General features: G+C 48.8%; 1 protein-coding gene across 4 annotated transcripts; it reads left to right on the forward strand.

The window, feature by feature from the left end:
• On the forward strand, window positions 1-22,602 carry rsad1 (radical S-adenosyl methionine domain containing 1). 4 transcript variants are annotated; one of them, XR_013499158.1, is made up of 9 exons: window positions 1-419; window positions 1,868-2,001; window positions 3,444-3,648; window positions 5,141-5,506; window positions 8,106-8,169; window positions 12,620-12,775; window positions 14,547-14,601; window positions 15,744-15,847; window positions 21,329-22,602. XR_013499158.1 is itself a non-coding variant. In XM_078225471.1 (9 exons), exons 1-9 carry the CDS (start codon window positions 234-236, stop codon window positions 21,423-21,425), a joined length of 1,359 nt encoding a protein of 452 aa, XP_078081597.1. In that variant the 5' UTR covers window positions 1-233; the 3' UTR covers window positions 21,426-22,602. The 4 variants fall into 4 exon arrangements, 3 of the variants coding, with proteins under 3 accessions (XP_078081597.1, XP_078081598.1, XP_078081599.1); XM_078225471.1 differs by having other exon boundaries at window positions 12,620-12,767; XM_078225472.1 differs by lacking the exon at window positions 15,744-15,847 and having other exon boundaries at window positions 12,620-12,767.
• Window positions 22,603-23,112: the final 510 nt, after the last annotated feature.

The following is a 23,112-nucleotide window of genomic DNA, read 5'->3' on the forward strand; positions in this document are numbered from 1 at the left end:
CTCTTCAGCTGCGGTTACACAGTGAAGGAGTGTTGGAGAGTCACTGAGTTTTTTATTGAGTGTGGGGGTGAGAACTGGTTAGGGTGCATTGACCTGAACAGGGGCCGGACTGTGGCGACTAGGGGAATTTCACAGTAACTTCATTGCAATGTTAATGTAAGCCTCACTTGTGACTAATAAATAAACTTTACTTTAGAATGAGCAGAGAGTGATTGCAGTTTAATGGGACAGACATGCTGTCTCCTGGCACAGCTGCTGCCCTGTCCCAGCGTTTGCAGCGGGCTGTGAGCTGCTTGGTGTGTCCGACACTGGCCAGGGGGTCAGGTCAGGGGTCAGGCTGGGGGACAGTTGGTGAGTGGGCACCTAGCCGGGCAGACCTGGATGAGGCTCCTTTACATCAAGCTGCATTGTACGTCCATGTGAGTAATGAGAGGGAGCGCGGGACCCTGATACACTCGGCTGACTGATCAACACTGATCCGCCCAATCCCATTTTCCTGCTCGTGGTCTGTGGCTCGCAGCTTATCCGAGTGGGTTTTAAATGTTGGAGGTTTCTGTCTCCATCAATCTGTCCTCACCAGCACCACACACTGGGTATAAACAGCAGGAGGAGCTGCTGTTGGATGTGGCTGGGCTCCCTGAACTCTGCAGCATCGCATTCCTCTTTTTATCGATGTGATTTGTACTGATATGGAGCACAGCTTCTGACCCCGACCACCCCTCCCCAAAATGTCCCGCAGCCAATCAGTGACATCCTCGGTCTTACACTTGGGAGACAACATGTCACCTTGTCCTCTCTGTCTCCCCTCTACCCCCACCCTGTCGCGCACTCTGTGCCCCCCCCATCCCGTGCCCTCTGTCCTGTCCCGTCCTCTCTGCTCCTGTCCCGTACCCTCTCTGTCCCCGTCCCGTGCCCTCTCTGCCCCCGTCCCATGCCCTCTCTGTCCCCGTCCCGTGCCCTCTCTGTCCCCGTCCCGTGCCCTCTCTGTCCCCGTCCCGTGCCCTCTCTGTCCCCGTCCCGTGCCCTCTCTGTCCCCGTCCCGTGCCCTCTCTGTCCCCGTCCCGTGCCCTCTCTGTCCCCGTCCCGTGCCCTCTCTGTCCCCGTCCCGTGCCCTCTCTGTCCCCGTCCCGTGCCCTCTCTGTCCCCGTCCCGTGCCCTCTCTGCCCCCGTCCCGTGCCCCCTCTGCCCCCTGTTCCGGCCCCCTCTGCCCCCGTCCCGTGCCCTCTCTGCCGCCGTCCCGTGCCCTCTCTGCCCCTGTCCCGTGCCCCCTCTGCCCCCTGTTCCGGCCCCCTCTGCCCCCGTCCCGTGCCCTCTCTGCCCCCGTCCCGTGCCCTCTCTGCCCCCGTCCCGTGCCCCCGCTGCCCCCGTCCCGTGCCCCCTCTGCCCCGTCCCCTGCCCCCTCTGCCCCCGTCCTCTGCCCCCGTCCCCTGCCCCCTCTGCCCCTGCCCCCGTCCCCTGCCCTCTGCCTGCGCGTCCCACCTTCTCATTCGCTCTCTACATCCTGTAACTGCTCACTTGCACTATTGCAGCAGGATGCAGTTAATGGTTAATAGGGGGACTCCTGGCTGACTTTTCCAGCCCCTGCTCCCGAACCCAGGGGCACTGTGATCATTGGAAACAATCGTTGTTACTCTGGCTTTGACCAGTCACCTGGACCGGGACCCAGGACCTGTCTGGTCTCAGTGAACCAGGCACCACTCACTGTGCTCCATTTACTCAGTGAGCTGTTGGGGGAGTCCAGTTCTTTGTATGGCTGAATGAGGAGTGGGAGGCTGAGCTCTGCCTTTCCTCTCTGCTGGGACTAGCCCGTGCCACAGACACAGACAAAGGAAGTATTTTCATACAGAATTTGTGTTTTGTCTTTCAGTGGCCGTACTGTGAGAGGAGGTGTACGTACTGTAACTTTAACAAGTACATCTCCCCCAGTGTCGATCATGATGCCATGAGGGATGGCTTGGTTCGAGAGACTGAAACATTGCTCGGTTACAGCCAAGTGAAGGAGTAAGTTGTACGTGGGGACAGGACTAGTGGGTCAATGGGATGAGACAAGGGAGAAGCCCACACAGCCAGGCTGAAGGAGTGATGGAGAAGCTTCTAGAATACAGGGAGCACAGATTGGGTGCAAGTTGATGAATATGGGATTGAGTCACCCTGCCTCAGGTGGTTGCACTCACATCAGAGTGAGGAGATTGCGTTCAAGCCAGGTATTGCTGCACTTCTCACTGTCCTATCAACACTGCCCAGCCAGGTACAGCACTGCCCCGACACAGTCCTATAACATTCCCAGGCCAGGTACAGCACTGGGTTAGATACAGAGTACAGCTCCCTCTACACTGTTCTGTCAAACACTCCCAGAGCAGATACAGCACAGAGTTAGATACAGAGTAAAGCTCCCTCTACACTGTACCCCATCAAACACTCCCAGGACAGGTACAGCATGGGGTTAGATACAGAGTAAAATTCCCTCTACACTGTCCCATCAAACACTCCCAGGACAGATACAACAGTGGGTTAGATACAGAGTAAAGCTCCCTCTACACTGTCCTAACAAACACTTCCAGGACAGGTACAGCACGGGGTTAGATACAGAGTAAAATTCCCTCTACACTGTCCCATCAAGCACTCCCAGGACGGATACAGCACGGTGTTAGATACAGAGTAAAGCTCCCTCTACTCTACACTGTCATATCAAACACTCCCAGAACAGGTACAGAATGGGGTTAGATATAGAGTAAAGCTCCCTCTACACTGTCCCCTTTAAACACTGCCAGGACGGATACAGCATGGGGTTAGATACAGAGTAAAGCTTCCTTTACGGTATCTTGTTCAATATCAGACCATTTATGATCCTTCCATTGTCAGAATATTTACTACTTCTTGGTGAGATACTTTCTGTGTTTATAAGGCTTATTATCAGTGTTATTAGTGTCCTCTTGAGCGTCTTGAGACATGCTCCCCTGCCCCACCCCCCATCCCAACCATCCCCCCCATCCCAACCACCGCCCCCATCCCAACCACCCCCCCCCATCCCAACCACCCCCCCCCATCCCAACCACCCCCCCCCATCCCAACCACCCCCCCCCATCCCAACCACCCCCCCCATCCCAACCACCCCCCCCCATCCCAACCACCCCCCCCCATCCCAACCACCCCCCCCCATCCCAACCATCCCCCCCATCCCAACCACCGCCGATCACAGTCCAGTGATGGGAGCACCCACTTGATTGGTTGCTCCCAATAGTGTGCCAGCATTCTCTAGTGGATTGTTTGACTACTGCTTGGGCCTTGCTGCGAGGGCCTGGGTGGGTGAGGGATTGAACCATGAGGGAGTGAGAAGGATATTTGAAACAAATTAGCCAGTTGGAACACAGTACAATTACCATAAAGACTGCACCCTGTTCCCCCGATGTGGTGCTGTTTTGCTCACTGTGATTTATTTTCAGGATCACTTCAGTCTTTATCGGTGGGGGGACACCAAGCCTGGCCCGACCATCCACCATTGCCAGCATCTTGGAGACCGTTGCCAGGGTGACCCACGTACCTCACAACATGGAGGTCAGCATGGAGGCGAACCCCACATCAGCCGCAGCTTCAAGGCTGGCTGAGTTCAAGGCAGCTGGGGTAACACGACTGTCCCTCGGGGTCCAGGTGAGGTTGGGCCTGGTAGTGAAAGACAGGGACAGGTGGGATCGCTGTGCTTTTCTCTCACTTGGTCCTGTAGGTGCTGACTCTTGTGTATGTTAAAATTGCCTGCATCTGTCCATTCAAGCTGAATAACGTTTAATTAATGAGACTGTAACAGACTTCAGGAGGACAGACTGGCAAAATTTTATCCAAAGAAGTGTGAAGTGATGCATTTTGGTGGGAGGTATATAGATGGTGAGACAATATAAAATAAAGAATGCAATTCTCCAGGGGATGCGGGAACAGAGGGACCTCAGGATGGTTGCACACAAATCTTTAAACATGATAGGACATGTTGAGAAGGCTCAAAAAAGGTCATTTTAAAATATCGGCTAGTTGGCCTTCTCTTTATTGGAGCCTCAGATTACAAATGCAGGGAATTTATGCAACACCTCGGTTATGTGTCAGTTGAAATATTGTCTTCAGTTCTGGGCACTACACTTTAGGAAGGATGTCAAGGCATTGGAGAGGGCGCAAAGGAGATTGACCAGAATAGGTTTGTGGGCCATAGGTATTCAGTTACATGGAAAAGCTAGAGTACTGGGATTGTTCTCATTAAGCCAAGAAGGGTAAAAGGAGCTAGAGATATTCAAAATCATTAAGGCTTTTACAGAGTAAATAAAGAGCAATTGTTTGTAGTGATGGAGGTGTTGGTAACCAGGGGACACAAATTTAAGGTGATTGAGCCTCAATCATAGAATCCCTACAGTGCAGAAGGAGGCCATTTGGCCCATCGAGCCTGCACCAACAATAATCCCACCCAGACCCCATCCCTGGAACTCCATGTAGTTACCCTGCTAATCCCTCTAATATTAAAGGGCAATTTTAGTATAGCCAATCAACCTAACCTGCACATCTTTGGACTGTGGGAAGAAACTGGAACACCCGGAGGAAACCCATGCAGACACGGGGAGAATGTGCAAACTCCACACAGACAGTGACCCGAGGCTGGAATTGAACCCGGGTCCCTGGCGCTGTGAGGCAGCAGTGCTAACCACTGTGCTACCGTGCTGCCCAAGTCCTGGAGTAAGTAAAAGTAAATGTTAAAAATGACTCTAATCTGACTGTCAGAGGATTCCCTGATTTATATCAGGGATGTGATCATGGGAACTCAAGTGTGACATTAGCAGGAACATGCAAGACTTTAAACTGGCACTCATTGTAATAACGCTTCTGTAAATGTGGCTTCTTTATGAATCTTTTCCTCTGCTCTGCCCCAGCCTGATCTTGGGAGAGTATGTGTACAGCCTCAGTCATGTTCCACTGTGGGAGGTGAGGGGTCCGTGCTCATTAGGAACTGGGCAGCAGTTCACTCACTCAGGACTTTTAATGCAGCAGGAGGTCTCAGGTTGGGTTTGAAGTTAGGCCCTGCCAGTGAAAGATGATTATGTAACTCAGTAACCAGCCCACGACCAACCTCTCTAACTGTGCATGTTGTTCTCCTATTTAACCATAGGCTTTATGTGACCGTGACCTGAGGATTCTGGGAAGAGACCACACGGCCCGAGAAGCCCTTTGGAGCCTGGAGGAGGCCAAGAAACTCTTTCCCGGTCATACGTCTGTTGACGTCATATTCGGGCGCCCAGGGCAAAATGTGGAATCATGGGAGGAGGAGCTGGAGCAGCTGATAGCTGTGTGTGACCATCACGTGTCGCTGTATCAGCTGACACTGGAGAGGGGGACAGCTCTTTACAAGCAGGTCCAGGAGAAGGTTGTGAGTGTGCCCGAGGAAGAAGCAATGGCACAGATGTACCATGCAGCAAGGAGCATTCTGAGGAAAGCAGGATTCCTTCAATATGAAGTGTCGAACTTTGCTAAGAATGTAAGCGATGTTAGCAAAACTTGGGTGGAGCAGTATGCTTAACGATCACTGTTCAGCTGTGGGAGCTGTGTTTATATCCAGGATGGAGTTGTCTGTTTAAAAGAGCCTGTTTGGGCAACCTGAAATTGGTTCTTATTGCCCGTGGGGGGCCAACATACTTTGGGACCACTAAATGGGGAATATCATGGGCTGTTGTTCAGATACAAATTAAAGGAGCTGCTTTACGCACCAGCTGCATTCCAGTGGGATTATTATCCCATGGGGTCGAGGCAGATTGTTGGGACAGTGTAGAGGACCTGTGTTGTACTTGAAGATTCATTTGGAAGAGGAAGTAGATACTGGAGCACTTGTTTAATGAGGGTTGTGGTTGGGAAAGGTGTTAAACACTCAATGACAAAGCTCTAGAAGATGGATGTAGGGTGAGCTTAGCAACACTAGGCATCGTTGGGTGTGTGGTGAAGATCTTTATTCATCCATTCTTGGGACATGGGTGTCGCTGGCTGGCCAGCATTTATTGTCCATCCCTCTTTGCTCTTGAACTGAGTGGCTTGCTAGGCCATTTCAGAGGCCAATTGAGAGTCATTGCTGTGGCTCTGGAGTCACATGTAGGCCAGACCAGATAAGGATGGGAGATTTCCTTCCCTAAAGGACATTAGTGAACTAGATGGGTTTTTCTGACAATTGGCAATGGTTTCATGGTCATCAGTAGATTCTTAATTCTAGATTTTTAAAATTAAATTCAAATTCCACCATCTGTCATGGCGAGATTTGAGCCCAGGTCCCCAGGACATTAGCTGAGTTTCTGGATTAATAGTCTAGCGATAATACCACTAGGCCGTCGCCTCTCCTGTAATGAGAAGAATCAAATGGGAAGAATAGAGAAAGCTTTGAAAGGGGGAGGAACTGCTCCTGTGCCATCAACCAGCACCCTCACCCCAGCTCCTCACTCTCCCAACACCATGGCTCAGTGAGAGAATTTATTACCTGGTCAGTACTGAGCCCCTCAAACCAGGAAAATAGCAGTGGTGTCTGCTGGATTCACTGATTTCTGTTTGAGCAGTGATAGGTGCAGGGAGTGTGATCACTGTCCTCAGCAACCCTGAGCCAATGCAAGCACAGGAATAGCCAGGGTCCTGCTCCCCACTGCTGCCCTGTGGCTCCAACCGAACTGCGCATGCTGAACATACCCTGTGTTACCTCATGTGTGCTGCAGGGGTGGGTGAGGCAGCACAGCAGCCCATACGCATAGATACTGCCTGCCATGGGGGACATGGCACCTTCAGAGGAGGAGAGTAGGAGGTTAGGAACAAATGTAGGCCATTCAGCCCCTTTGCCATTCAACTAGATTGTAGTCTAAAGTTAGAGATCACAAATCTAAGATAATTGGCAAGGAAATGGGGGGGGGGGGGGAAGATGAGATTTATTTTCCACAGCATGTTGGCATGATTTGGAAAACTGTCTGAAAGGGCGGTAGAAGCAGATTCAGTATTAACTTTCAAAAGGCAATTGTGTATATGCTTGAAGGCAAAACATTTACAGGGCAGAGGAGTCTTAATTGGAGAACAAATGGTCAGGATAAGCATGATGGGCCAAATAGCCTCCTCCTAGCTCTGGTTCTTTAAACAGTGCCCCGTGACTATGTCTAAGGGGAAATGATGGTGTAGCGGTAATGCCTCTGGACTAGTAATCCAGAGGCCCAGGCTAATGCTCTGGGGACATGGGTTCAAATCCCACCAGGGCAACTGGTGGACTAGTTTTGGTTAATAAAATCTGGAATTAAAAGCTAGTCTCAGTAATGATGACCATGAAACTATCATCAATTGTTGCAAAAAAAAACCCCATCTTGGTTCACTAATGTCCTTTAGGAAAGGAAATGTTTCATTCTTACCTGATATGGTCTACTTGTGACTCCAGACCCACAGTAATGTGGTTGACACTTAACTCCCCTCTGCAATGGCCCAGCAAGCCACTCAGTTCAAACATAAATTGAAAATGCTGGAAAACCTCGACAAGTCTGGCAGCATCAGTGGGGAGAGAAAATAGGCGGCGCGGTGGTTAGCACCCGAGTTCGATTCCTGGCTTGGGTCACTGCCTGTGTGGAGTTTGCACGTTCTCCCCGTGTCTGCGTGGGTTTCCTCCGGGTGCTCCGGTTTCCTCCCACTTTCTGAAAGACGTGCTGGTTAGGTGCATTGACCTGAACAGGCGCCGCTCTGTGGTGACTAAGGAAATTTCACAGTAACTTCATTGCAGTGTTAATGTAAGCCTTACTTGTGACTAATAAATAAACTTTAAGCTTATAGTTAACGTTTCGAGTCCACATGACCCTCGATCAGAATACAGAATCTGCACTCAGTTTAGTTAGTGATGAGCAACAAGTACAACACCCATTTTCCATGAAAATAATTAACAATCTTACCTATTGAAAAGTGGCATTCCAGAATGAATAGTCGAGTGTCTGCCCTTTGGGCTTTTGATCTGTTGTGTGACTGCACCCTCTGATATGTCTGTATGTGGTATCCTTTCAGTGAGCTATAGGCTTCCGCTAGAACCTTTCCCTTGTGTTGTTATGCTGCTTACCGGTGGTCTGTTTATTTCTCAGGGAGCTGTGTGTAAACATAACCTGGGCTACTGGAGAGGAAGACAGTATCTCGGTGTGGGTCCAGGTCAGCTATTCACTATTACTACAATGTACATTACCTAGACTTGTGGGATCTGCGGTGGTTAACAGTGTGTTACACATTGTCCTTCCCCCTCTAGCACCAGGCTTCAGCTCGAGCTGCTGGGATGTTTCTCCATGGCAGCTTGCTTTGAACAATGTCAGGTCAGGCCGTGGACAGACGTGGGGTGGAATTTTCCAGCCTCGTTCATCCTGAAACTGTAAAATCCTGCTTGAGGTCAACAGACCTTTCCATGGTCCGCCTCTTGCTCGCTCCAATTCCCGTGGCGGGTGGGACTCCCACCGCAAACTAAGCCTACGTCAGCACCCAGGTGGAGAAATTGAGACTTGTCGCAGGCAGAACAGCACAGACACACGACCTAATGGGAATGCTCTGCCTGCCATATTGAGTAAGGACAATCGAGACCTTGAAATCAGCCTTAGACTCTTTGCCTGCTTCAGGTCACTAGTGAGCGACATTAGAAACCACCTCCAGGAACCTCAGGCAACAAAGGAGGCTTATTTTAATGTGATGCAGGAGGAGCATGGATGTTCTAGGTGACCTCACATTCAAGGACCTCTCCATTGCTGGCTCACCCCATCCACATATTCCCTTCTCCCCCTTCCCACCTACGCCAGGCTCCATCTTTGGAGGATGGAGCAGTGCCTGGTAGATCGCACGATGAGCCTGTGCTGCTGGAGGGTGAGAGCTACAACGTGGGGCACCAGTAAGGATAGAATCATGAGCGGAAAGTGGAGACCAGACAACATTGGAGCTCAATGTTTAAGAATCCATTGCTAATACATGAAGCCTTCCTATATTTTCATTCTGGTTGTTTTCTGATCTCGGGGCTACCAAGCTAGGCGGACACTCCCCCAGGCAGTACTGAGAGAGTGCCACACTGCTTTTCCGAGGAAACATTCCAACTCTGCCCACTCAGGTTGATGTGAATGATCCCAGGTCATTAGTCGAAGAGCCAGAGAAATTCTTTCCAACTGGGTCAAAATATATCCAATAAACAACAGCTAAAAGTGATACGACAAAAGCAAAATACCGCAGATGCTGGCTATCTGAAATAAAAACAGAAAATGCTGGAAAAACTCAGCAGGTCTGGCAGCATCTGTGGAGAAAGAAAATAGAGTTAATGTTTTGAGTTCAATTTGAGTCTTCAGAGCTAAAACTGATTACCTGGTCACAATCCCATTTATGTTTTTATTCACTCTTGGTATGAGGGCATCGCTGGTAAGGCCAGCATTTGTTGCCCGCCCCCAATTGCCCTTGAGAAGGTGGAAGTAAAGCTGCAGTCCATTCAGTGTAGATGTTCAACCACGGTGTTGTAGGGAAGGGTGTTCCAGGATTTTGTGTGAAGGATCCAGAGACTGAAGGAACAAGTCAGGATGATATGTGATATGGAGGGGAAATTGCAGGGGGTGACATTCCCATTCATCTGCTGCCCCTGTCCTTCTAGATGGTTGAGGTTGTGGGTTTGGAAGGTGCTATTGAAGGGGTTTTGGTGAATTGCTGCATGCATCTTGTAGATGGTACACACTGCTGCCACTTTGGGGGGAATTTTCCCATCCTGCCCACCACGGGAATCGTAGCGGGCGGGGGGTGGACCATACAAAGATCCGTGGACCTTGGATGGGATTTTTCGGTTTTGGGGCGAACGTGGATGGAAAATCCTGCCCACAGTGTCAGTGGTGGAGGGAGTGAATGTTTAAGTTAGTGGGTGGTGTTGATCATGTGGGCTGCTTTGTCCTGGATGGTGTCAAGCTTCATAGAAATCATAGAAACCCTACAATGCAGAAACAGGCCATTCGGCCCATCAAGTCTGCACCGACCACAATCCCACCCAGGCCCTACTCCTATATCCCTACACGTTTACCCGCTAATCCCTCTAACCTACGCATCTCAGGACAGTAAGGGGTCATTTTAGCATGGACAATCAACCTAACCCGCACATCTTTGGACTGTGGGAGGAAACCGGAGCACCCGGAGGAAACCCACGCAGACAAGAGGAGAATGTGCAAACTCCACACAGATAGTGACCCAAGCCAGGAGTTGAACCCAGGCCCCTGGAGCTGTGAAGCAGCAGTGCTAACCACTGTGCTACCGTGCCGCCCAAGCTTCTTGAATGTTGTCAGAGTTACACACTTCAGGTGAATGGGATATTTGAGCACGCTCCTTTGAACTCTGTTATCTGATACTGAGGATCTCAGGAGGCAGCTGAGATGGACCATCCACTTGGCACTTCAGGCTGGTAGATGGTTGTAAATGTTTCAGCCTTATCCCTTGCACTGAGGTGCTGGGTGCCCCTATCCTGGTGGAGCCATGAGCTCCAATTAGTTATTTAAGTATCCATTGCCATTTATGACTGGATAGAGTCATAGAGGTTTACAGCATGGAAACAGGCCCAACTTGGCCATGCCACCCTTTTTTTTAAACCACTAAGTTAGTCCCAATTGCCCGCGTTTGGCCCATAGCCCGCTATACTCATCTTACCCATGTATGTGGAAGGACTGCAGAGCTTTGATCTGACACGTTGATAGCGGGATTGCTTAGCTGCATCTTTAGCCTGCTGCATCTGCTAATTAGCATGCATGTAGTGTTGTGTTTTGGCTTCACCAGGTTGGCACCTCATTTTTGGATATGACTGCTGCTGGTCTTGGCATCCTCGTCTACATTCCTCACTGAACCAGGGTTGAGCCCTTTGTGTGGTAGAGTGAGATATGGGCAGACCTATGTGGACACTGCCTTTTGGGTGCCCAGTTTTATTCTGAGTCTATCCCATTTAGCATGCATGGCGATGACCCCAACACGATGGAGGGTATTCTCAGTGTGAAGATAGCGCTTCATCAGAGAGACTGTGTGGTGATCACTCTTACCAATACTATCATGGACAAGTGCGTGGGTTTCCTCCCACAGTTTGAAAGACGTGCTGGTTGAGAGCATTGGCCGTGCTAAATTCTCCCTCGGTGTACCCGAACTGGCGCCGAAGTGTGGCGACTAGGGGATTTTCACAATAACTTCATTGCAGTGTTAATGTAAGCCTACTTCTGACACCAATAGATAAACTTTATCTGCAGGTAGATTAGTGAGGGTGAGGTCAAGCATGTTGTTTGTGGGGGCTTGCTCAGTTTGGCTGCTATGCTTCCTATATCACAACAGTGACACATTTCAATTCAATTCAAACTTTATTGTACATTCAGAAATTCATTGCTCATATATTGCTTGTTCACCAACAATCTCTCATCACACAGAGGTGAGGTGATGGCTGAGTGGTATTACCACTAGACTATCAATCCAGAAACTCAGCTAATGTTCTATGGACCTGGGTTCGAATCCCACCACAGCAGCTGGTGGAATTTGATTTTAAAAAAATCTGGAATTGAGGATCTCCTGACGATCATGAAACCATTGTTGATTGTCGGAAAAACCCATCTGGTTCACTAATGTCCTTTAGGGATGGAAATCTGCCATCCTTACCTGGCCTGGCCTACATGTGGCTCCAGAGCCACAGCAATGTGGTTGACTGTCAGCTGCCTTCTGAAATGGCCTAGCGAGACACTCAGTAAGGGCAGCTAGGGATGGACAATAAATGCTGGCCCAGCCAGCCTGTCCCATGAATGGATTAAAGAAAATAACAATTAACAATGAAAAAGAAAAATTTACACCATCACAAAAAACTAACTGACTTAAAACTTTAGGAAAATCTTGAAGAAATTGCTACAAGAGTGCTACGAGAGGACACAGGTTTAAGGTGCTGGGGGGTAGGTACAGAGGAGATGTCAGGGGTAAGTTTTTCACTCAGAGGGTGGTGGGTGAGTGGAATCAGCTGCCGTCAGTGGTGGTGGAGGCAAACTCAATAGGGTCTTTTAAGAGACTTCTGGATGAGTACATGGGACTTAATAGGATTGAGGGTTATAGGTAAGCCTATATATAGCCTAGGTAAGTAGGGACATGACTGGCGCAACTTGTGGGCTGAAGAGCCTGTTTGTGCTGTATTTTTTCTATGTTCTAAATTAAACTGAAATGATAAACAATGTAAAATCCTGCGTCACCGCGATGCAGCACCATCTTATATCCATCCCAACCTCTAGAGGTCTCTTAAAAGTTTAAACTTTTAAACTTGGGCTTTGTCTGTGTTATGTGATGTTTGTTGACACATTTTGCGAGCGTTTGTTTTTCTTTATAGTTGTGCAAAATGTCCTTTTAGGTCTGAACATAATCCTTCTCCTCGGTAGTCAGTATTTGACCTGGCACGGAACCGGCCAAGGTGGCAGTGTTACAGCTGCAATCCACATTGCCTCCCAGGTACCAGAGACACAGTATGATTGGCCCCTCTCCCACTCCTGCCCCCTTCTCTTTAAAAGTACTTATTGACTGAAAGGTCACGAGGACATTGAGATTGTGAAGGGTCCTATATCAATGTCAGTTTGTCTGTCTCTCCCTCTAGGTGCTCATGGCAGGTTTGTTCCCTTGGGTGAGGGTAAAACACAGAGAGAAGCCAGAATACAAACCTTGGAACCCAGTTACTGGCTCAGGGAGGTGAGACGGTTTGGTCACGGAACCAGGAAGAGAGTGCAGCAGAGCGAGTTGGACATGTGCGTGTGTAAGCTTTAGATTTAATTATACAGCAATAGATATGGAGAAATTGTAAATTGGCTCTTTAAGCAGGTGTTAACACTTCACTGGGGACTGAATGTGGTATTTCCAATCCTAATCAGTCAAGACTCCTCTTGCTGGTTTTACGATGTTAACTGTAACAGTGTAGAGGGAGCTCTACTCAGTATCTAACCACGTGCTGTACCTGCCCTAGGAGTGTTTGATGAGGACAGTGTGGAGGGAGCTTTACTCTGTATCTAACCCCGTGCTGTACCTGTCCGGGGAGTGTTTAATAGGGACAGTGTGGAGGGAGCTTTACTCTGTATCTAACCCCGTGCTGTACCTGTCCTGGGAGTGTTTGATGAGGACAGTGTGGAGGGAGCTTTACTCTGTATCTAACCCTGTGCTGTACCTGTCCTGGGAGTGTTTGATGGGGGACAGTGTAGAGGGAGCTTTACTCTGTATCTAACCCCGTGCTGTACCTGTCCTGGGGGTGTTTGATGGGGACAGTGTGGAGGGAGCTTTACTCAGTATCTAACCCTGTGCTGTACCTGTCCTGGGAGTGTTTGATGGAGGACAGTGTGGAGGGAGCTTTACTCTGTATCCAACCCAGTGCTGTACCTGTCTTGGGAGTGTTTAATGGGGACAGTGTGGAGGGAGCTTTACTCTGTATCTAACCCCGTGCTGTGCCTGTCCTGGGAGTGTTTGGTGGGGGACAGTGTAGAGGGAGCTTTACTCTGTATCTAACCCCGTGCTGTGCCTGTCCTGGGAGTGTTTGATGGGGGACAGTGTAGAGGGAGCTTTACTCAGTATCTAACCCTGTGCTGTACCTGTCCTGGGAGTGTTTGATGGAGGACAGTGTGGAGGGAGCTTTACTCTGTATCCAACCCAGTGCTGTACCTGTCTTGGGAGTGTTTAATGGGGACAGTGTGGAGGGAGCTTTACTCTGTATCTAACCCCGTGCTGTGCCTGTCCTGGGAGTGTTTGGTGGGGGACAGTGTAGAGGGAGCTTTACTCTGTATCTAACCCCGTGCTGTGCCTGTCCTGGGAGTGTTTGATGGGGGACAGTGTAGAGGGAGCTTTACTCTGTATCTAACCCCGTGCTGTATCTGTCCTGGGAGTGTTTGATGAGGACAGTGTGGAGGGAGCTTTACTCTGTATCCAACCCAGTGCTGTACCTGTCTTGGGAGTGTTTAATGGGGACAGTGTGGAGGGAGCTTTACTCTGTATCTAACCCCGTGCTGTGCCTGTCCTGGGAGTGTTTGATGGGGGACAGTGTAGAGGGAGCTTTACTCTGTATCTAACCCCATGCTGTACCTGTCCTGGGAGTGTTTAATGGGGACAGTGTGGAGAGAGCTTTACTCTGTATCTAACCCCGTGCTGTACCTGTCCTGGGAGTGTTTAATGGGGACAGTGTGGAGAGAGCTTTACTCTGTATCTAACCCCGTGCTGTACCTGTCCTGGGAGTGTTTAATGGGGACAGTGTGGAGAGAGCTTTACTCTGTATCTAACCCCGTGCTGTACCTGTCTTGGGAGTGTTTAATGGGGACAATGTAGAGGGAGCTTTACTCTGTATCTAACCCCGTGCTGTACCTGTCTTGGGAGTGTTTAATGGGGACAGTGCAGAGGGAGCTTTACTCTGTATTTCACTCGTGCTATAACTGACCAGGAAGTGATCGGTCACACTATCTGTCTGAAGTGGAAACTATTCAATTCAAAGCATGGACATCCTCATTAAATTGGAACTTGTGTGGTTTTTATTCCTGTTTTTCTTGTAGATTGGAGGAATTGCTGGTGTTGGGACTCCGAATGAATGAGGGACTCTCGCACCAGGTAACTGAAATGAGAAATCTTTAAATCTGTTAAGCCTCATTGCTGCAAGTTTCCCCAGTTATGGACTGTACAGTGTGAACACGTACACAGCAACAATTCAGTTAGATACTCACTGGGTTATGTCCCCTCAGCCAGTGTAAAGTGACTGGTTCAGAGACTAAGTGTGGTGGCAGTGATATTGATAATCCTTGTATGTACTTACACAGTGGGCGCACTCGTGCGTACGCACAAACAATCACACCCCATTCACCTTTGCATAATCATTGAATCTCACCCTGAAGAGAGTGTCCATTTTGCTCTCCATGTCTGCAGGTTCTTTAAGAGAGTTAGCCAGATAGTCTCACTGCCTGTTCTTTCTCGATGGCCCTACAGTTTCTTCAGTTGCAGGGATATATCCAATTCCCTTTTGGAAGTTACCATTGAATCTGCTTCCATCGTTTTTTCAGACAGTGACTGTCCTTCCTCATAATTCCCTTGCTACTTCTGCCAATTGCTTTAAATTTATGTCTTCTAGTTTCTAATGTTCCTGGAAACAGTTTTGCTCTACCCACTCCATCAAAACTCCTCATAATTCCGAATAACACAATTAACCCCCCCCCGCCGCCAAACCTCTCTGCTCTCTCAGGAGAACAATCTTTCCCACCTCTCCATACAATTCCTCATCTCTGGAACCATCCCTCTTTCTGCAGCCTCTCCAAAGCCTTCACTTCCTGGTGCCCAGAATTGGACACTGCTCCAGCTGAGGACTAACCATTTTTTGAATAAAGGATTCACACAATTTGCTTTCTCTTGTACAATTATCCTACATTTACACACCAGGACAGTGATGCACCAATTCCGGACGTGCGTAGCCTGACCTGTGGCTAAGCTTTGGATCACTAGCCCTGACATCGCCTTAAGTGACTGGTGTCCAGTTTTGTTAGGAAACCTTCCTGTGAAGCTTTGGGATGTTTCGCTGTGTTCGAGGTGCTACCTAAATACGACTTGTTATGGGGAGAAGGCAGCGATTAGAGTTGTGATGGGGGATGGATGAGGGTGTTGAGTGGGAAGGTGGATAATGGGTGGCTGGAGTGAGAGCTGTGTGATGTAAACTTGCTGCTCTCTTCAGTCTTGACTCATTTTGAAAAGTTTCTGTTTGCCAGTTTTGGTTGCAGTGCTCACCTGGCCTCAGCCTGCAGGAAGCACTGGGCGATACAGCGGAGGTGAGGCAGTACCTGGAGGAGGAGCTGCTTGTTCTGGATGACAGGTAATTGCTGCTGACTTCCGCACTAACCTCGATGATTGCATTTCCAATGGAATTATTCTCGCTCCCTGTCCCTGCTGGGAGGAGCTGTCTCTTTCTCAGGATTGCAGTCCCAGGTCTCCAATATTCCACCTCAGTTCAGTGGGTACAGGTAGTGAATATTAGTCACAATGCCTAATTGGACCCGCCCCCAGTGTCTGAGACAGAGATTAGAAAGCACTTTCCAGCAGGGAGGACCAGCTCAGAACCATCGACTTACTTTCCCTCTGATGTTTAATAAAGAACAGAAAATGCTGGAAACACTTAGCAAGTCAGGCAGCATCTATGGGGAGAGACACACACGCACAGTTACACCCTCTGTCTGCAAAAGCCTGAACTTCGAGTGTTTCCAGCATTATCTACTTCTATTCGAAATTTACAGCTTCTGCAGTAGTTTATTCTCTGATACATAATCCTGCTCAATTCAGTGATTATACTGCACCTTGTACAGCTGCCCCAGGCCCCACTGGGCTCTGGTACCTTCTGCCCCCCCCCATGCCCCCCCCATACCCCCCCCCCATGCCCCCCCCATACCCCCCTGGCCCCAGTGGGCTCTGGCCCCCCATACCCCCCTGGCCCCAGTGGGCACTGCCCCCCCATGTCCCCCTGCCCAGTGGGCACTGACCCCCATGTCCCCCTGCCCAGTGGGCACTGCCCCCCCATGCTCCTCTGGCCCCAGTGGGCACTGGCTCCCCCCATGCCCCCCACCCTGGTGGGCACCAGCTCCACCTGCCTCACCTCCCGCCAAGCTTTTCATCGCTGCTGATCTCAGTGAAGCTGGGGGCTCCCTGCTCCTCAGTGCCATTCAATTTAAAATCTATAAACTTGTCCTTAAATGCTTCCATATCCTACCAGCTGTAGGACACTCCCTCATCCTCCCTGATGCTCCAACAATTCAATTCTGTCTTTGTGTGTCCCTTACCGTCTCATCTCCTGCCTTTGGTGGTGGAGCCCTGAGTAGGTTTAGTCCTTTTTTCAATTTCCTCCTCCTGCTTTTCTGCCTCCCACCTCCCTCTTTTAAAAAGTTAATCAGTGCGTTTCGTTGCTGTCCTTTGGATCCCATTTGTTACTTGTCGCAGCTCTGAAAAGATTTATATCCTCGTGTAAAATGTCAGTCAGGTTGCATCATGAGCTAGATCAGCCCCACTCATCCCCTACTGGCTGTTTTTCTGGGGAATATGTCAAAATGTAATCTGGTCAGAACTTGCAATAGAAATAGCTCCAATATTTGGGCTTCCTTTTGAGGAGGATTGAATCCTCTATTGGCCTTGGGTGTGAACAAATCATATCTAAGGCTTAATTTTAAAAAGAACCACATAGTTCTCCCCATATCCTGGCCAATACTTATCCCTCAACCAGTGTTGCTAGGGTAGTTTGTCATTCATTATCCGGGACAAGAGCATCGCTGGCTGAGCCCAGCATTTATTGGCCATCCCTGGTGCCCTGGTTTAAATTTAATTTTTATTAGTGTCACAAATAAACTTACATTAACACTGCAATGAAGTTACTGTGAAAATCTCCTTGTCGCCACATTCCAGCGCTTGTTCGGGTACACTGAGGGAGAATTTAGCAAGGCCAATGCACCGAATCAGCACGTCTTTTTGGACTGTGGGAGGAAACCGGAGCACCTGAAGGAAACCCATGCAGACACGGGGAGAACATGCAGACTCCGCACAGACAGTGACCCAAGCCGGGAATCGGATCTTCGTCCCCGGTGCTGTGAGTCAGCAGTGCTAGCCACTGTGCCACCGTGCTACCCATAGGGCATAGGGCAGTTGAGAGTCAACCACATTGCTGTGGCTCTGGGGTCACGTGTAGGCCAGACCAGGTAAGGATGGCAGATTTCCTTCCCTAAAAGACATTAGTGAACCAGATGGATTGTTACAACAATCAACAATGGTTTCAGTGCCATCATTAGACTCTTAATTCCAGATTTTTATTGAATTCAAATTTCACCATCTGCTGTGGTGGGATTCGAAACTGGGCCACCAGATCTCACCCTGGGTTTCTGGATTAATAGTCCAGTGTTGCATTGCTGTTTGTGGGACCTTGCGGAGCCCGGCTTGGCTGTGCATTTCCCTGCATTGTAGCAGTGACTACATTTGAAAAGTATTTGCTGCGAGTCACTTTGGAATATTTCTCACTTACCTCAGCTAATTAATTTGAGGACTGTATATCTCATGCGAAAATTATTATTTGTGGAGCACATGGTTCCTTTCACCAGAAAAATGTGAGAAACTATCATGGGAATGAGAAATTGGCAGCAATGTTGAACAAATATTTGTGCCTCTCTTCACAGTAGAAAGGAGGTAACAGGTCAAGGGTAACCAAATGGCTCACTGGAGGGGGAAATTTGAGGCAATTAATATTAACAGTGAAAAGTCACTGGAGTAACTTGAGACTAAAATCCAACATGATGAGCTACGATTCTAAAAGAGGGAGCTGCGTAGATTGTGAATGCACTGGTTATGATTTTTCCAATCCACTGGGACCATTCCAGAGTCTAGGAAATTTTGGAAGTCTCACAGTGCGAGGGACCCGGCTTCAATTCCCAGCTTGGGTAACTGTCTGTGCGGAGTCTGCACATTTTCCCCGTGTCTTTGTGGGTTTCCTCCGGGTGAACATAAGAACTAGGAACAGGAGTAGGCCACCTGGCCCCTCGAGCCTTCTCCGCCATTCAATAAGATCATGGCTGATTTTTTTGTGGACTCAGCTCCACTTACCCGCCCACTCACCATAACCCTGAATTCCTTTACTGTTCAAAAATGTATACATATAATCCGTATACAGAATCCCTAGAGTGCAGAAGGAAGCCATTCGGTCCATTGAGTCTGACTGTCCCAAAGAGCACTGTACCCAGGCCATCTTCCTCCTCCCCACTATCCCCATTACCCCACCCATTTCCCATGGCTAATCCCCTAACCTACACTTCTTTGGACACTATGGGGCAATTTAGCATGGCCAATCCATCTAACCTGCACATCTTTAGGCTGTGGGAGGAAACCCACACAGACACGGGGAGAACGTGCAAACTCCACACAGACAGTGACCAGAGGCCGGAATCAAACCCGGGTCCCTGGCGCTGTGAAGCAGCAGTGCTAACCACTGTGCGGCTCACTTTGAGTTTTTGCTGAAATACTAGAATTTTGTCTTTCTCTTTGTTTTTTCCCCTCTCCTGAACAGAATGGTCATCCCTCGGTATCTGAGACCAATAGGCTGAGTCCTCTTTTCATCTGACACCCACCTTTCAGCTGGTCCCGATGCTAATTTCCACCCACAACCCTGGCAATTGCAATCTCAGCTGCTGTTCTGCCTGACACCAGCTACTTCCGTACAAACCAGAGAGGATCTTCCAGCTCTGTAACGTTTGTTCACACGCCAGACAGTGATTCTGAAATGATGCCTCTCTCGTGGATGGTGCTGAAATTTGAATCACTGATTGATTTGGGAGTAATTGCACAAAGTACAAGAAGTGTCTGTATTTGTGTTGATTTTTATCACTTCATGGTGCGGGTGTCGCTGATAAGACCACATTTGTTGCCCAGCCCCCGGTGACGCGTGGTTAGCACTGCTGTCTCACAGTGCTAGGGACCCGGGTTCAATTCCCAGCTTGGGTAACTGTCTGTGCGGAGTCTGCACATTCTCCCTGTGTCTTTGTGGGTTTCTTCCGGGTGAACATAAGAACGAGGAGCAGGAGTTGGCCATCTGGCCCCTTGAGCCTGCTCCACCATTCAGTAAGATCATGGCTGCTCTTGTTGTGGACTCAGCTCCACTTACCCGCCCGCTCACCTTAATTCCTTTACTGTTCAAAGATTTATCCATCCTTGCCTTAAAAACATTCAATGAGGTAGCCTCAACTGCTTCACTGGGCAGGGAATTCCACAGATTCACAACCCTTTGTGTGAAGAAGTTCCTCCTCAACTCAGTTCTAAATCTGCTTCCCCTTATTTTGAGGCCACGCCCCCTAGTTCTAGTTTCACCCGCCAGTGGAAACAACTTCCCTGCTTCTATCTTATCTATTCCCTTCATAATCTTATATGTTTCTATAAGATCTCCCCTCATTCTTCTGAATTCCAATGAGTATAGCCCCAGTCTACTCAGTCTCTCCTCGTAAGCCAACCCTCTCAACACCGGAATCAACCTGGTGAATCTCCTCTGCACCCCCTCCAGTGCCAGTATATCCTTTTTCGAGTAAGGAGACCAAAACTGTACGCAGTACTCCAGGTGTGGCCTCATCAGCACCTTATACAGCTGCAACATAACCTCACTGTTTTTAAACTCCATCCCTCTAGCAATGAAGGACAAAATTCCATTTGCCTTTTTAATTACCTGCTGCACCTGCAAACCAACTCCTTGAGATTCCTGCACAAGGACACCCAGGTCCCTCTGCACAGCAGCATGCTGCAATTTTTTACCATTTAAATAATAGTCCATTTTGCTGTTATTCCAACCAAAATGGATGACCTCACATTTACCAACATTGTACTCCATCTGCCAGACCCTCGCCCACTCACTTGAATTATCTATATCCCTTTGCAGACTTTCAGCGTCCTCTGCACACTTTGCTCTTCCACCCATCTTAGTGTCATCTGTGAATTTTGACACACTACACTTGGTCCCCAACTCCAAATCATCTATGTAAATCGTAAACAATTGCGGTCCCAACACTGATCCCTGAGGCACACCACTAATCACTGATCGCCAACCAGAAAAACACCCATTTACCCCTACTCTTTGCTTTCTGTTTGTTAACCAATCCTCTATCCATGCTAATACATTACCCGTAACACTGTGCACCTTTATCTTATGTAGCAGTCTTTGGTGCGGCACCTTGTCAAATGCCTTCTGGAAATGATCTCAAAGAATTCCACTAAATTAGTCAAACATGACCTGCCCTTCATGAACCCATGTTGTGTCTTTCCAATGGGACAATTTATATCCAGATGTCTCGCTATTCCTTCCTTGATGATAGATTCAAGCATTTTCCCTACTTCAGAAGTTAAGCTAACCGGCTTAAACCGGGTGCTCTGGTTTCCTCCCACAGTCCGAAAGACTTGCTAGTTAGGTGCATTGGTCATGCTAAATTCTCTCTGTGTACCCGAACAGGCTCCTGGCTTCATTGCAGTGTTAATGTAAGCCGACTTGTGACATTAATAAATAAACTTTAATATTTATAATATTGGATGAGGGGCAGTAACTTGATAAAATTACTCAAACAAAAGCAAAGTACTGAGGATGCTGGAGATCTGAAATAAAAAAGTGCTGGAAAAGCTCAGCAGGTCTGGCAGCATCTGTGGAGCGAGAATCCGAGTTAAAGTTCTGAGACTTCTTTGGTACTGGTTCAGGCTGTATGTATGAGCATGGTAACTTGGCATCAAATTAGCCTGAGGTAGGATGAATTGCTGCCAATCTCAGGCTTGAGTTCTGTTTCTCGCCTCTCAACAGGGGACTGCGATGTTCGTGGAAAGGTCTGGCGTTACTTGACACTCTGCTGCCCACTCTTCTGCACCAGCTACAGCTTTCCTACTGGAAATCAGCCTGACACTCGCTGCCTCTGACTTGCTTTGTTCCTCCGGCTCCGGGATCCGCAACGACATCTCACACTGAGGGACTTTGTGGGAAAAAGTTAAAGGAAGTGAGAGGGAAAAGCAGCATCGAGCCAAAGGAGAGGTTAGAAAATAGGAGCAGGAGGCCATCCGGCCCTTCGAGCCTGTTAGGACAAGTAACCAAACATTCTATCAAAGGTAAAGGTTTTCAGGACCAACTTAAGAGGTGGAGAGCAGGATAGAGTGGCAAAGGGCTTCCCCAGGGCCTAGGGATCTGAAGGCACAGCCATCAAATGTTCTGGGGGATGCACAAGAGGCCAGTATCAGAGGAATAGAGAGGGCTAGTGGAGTGGGGGTTTGTGGATTCATAGAGTTCATAGAATCCCCACAGTGCAGAAGGAGACCATTCGGCCATCGAGCCAGCACTGATAACAATGCCACCCAGGCCCCATCCCCATAACCCCCGCTATTTACCCTGCTAATCCCCCTAACACTAAGGGGCAATTTACCATGGCCAACTCACCCAACCTGCACATCACTGTGGGAGTAAATTGGAGCACCTAGAGGAAACCCGTGCAGACACGGGGAGAATGTGCAAACTCCACACAGTCACCCAAGGTCGGAATTGAACCCGGGTCCCTGGTGCTGTGAGGCAGCAGTGCCACCGTGCCACAGCGGGGGCAAGGGCAGTTGCAGAGAACACAGGTAGGGAGGGGTGAGGACATAGGGAACTTTGAACACGGGGATGGGAATTTTAAATTGCTTGGAAGGGATATAAGCCAATGAGCAGTGAGCCCTCGGGGTGAAATGAGAGTGGAGATTGGTCAAATAAGAGAGAGTTAACAGAGCTTTGGAGGTTTTGAGAGATGGAGGAGAGGAGGTTGGGCAGAGGAGAATTGGAATAGTCTAGTGTGGAGGGTTTCAGTGGCAGGTGTCTGAGCTAGTGGAGGAGGTACATCATATTAAATTCCACAAACAGGTTCAGCACGAGAGATAATGCATCACAGTCACACACGTGGGAATGGCCCTCCTCTGGTCCCCATGGGTATTGCATCCTGTAGGCTCTGTCAGTGGAACTCGCTGCACCTGCCGTTTTGCAGGCTTTAGGTCAAAAACACTACAAATTTGTAAAGATTGGATTAATAAAGATATATTTTGGGTTTACCACTTTCACTGTTGTGTTTAAAATGTTTGTTTATTGTGTCTGAAATTCCTGCCTCTCCAAATACCCACTTTATGCACCACTTCTGAACCCCAATTCTCCTTTCCTCTGGCTAATGTAGCTTCCTATCCCCTAGTCCACATTGTCGATTATCATAAAAACCCATCTGCTTCACTAATGTCCTTTAGGGAAGGAAGTCTGCTGTCCTTACCCAGTCTGGCCTACATGTGACTCCAGGGCCACAGCAACGTGGCCTCTTAAAATTCTTTGAAATGACTGAGCAAAGAACGCAGTCGTACCAAACTGTCACAAAGTCAAAAAGGAATGAAACCAGAAGGACCACGATTGGGAATGAAACGGCACGCACAATCCTGTTGACCCTGCAACATCCTCCTTACTAATATCTGGGGACTTGTGCCCAAATTGGAAGACTTCCACAGTGTACTCAAGCCTGACAGTCACCATGACATTACAAACAATGCCCCACCATCACATGACACCATGCTCACCACCCCTGCTCT

Source organism: Mustelus asterias, chromosome 12, assembly GCF_964213995.1.
Source record: "Mustelus asterias chromosome 12, sMusAst1.hap1.1, whole genome shotgun sequence".
NCBI lineage: Eukaryota > Metazoa > Chordata > Chondrichthyes > Carcharhiniformes > Triakidae > Mustelus > Mustelus asterias.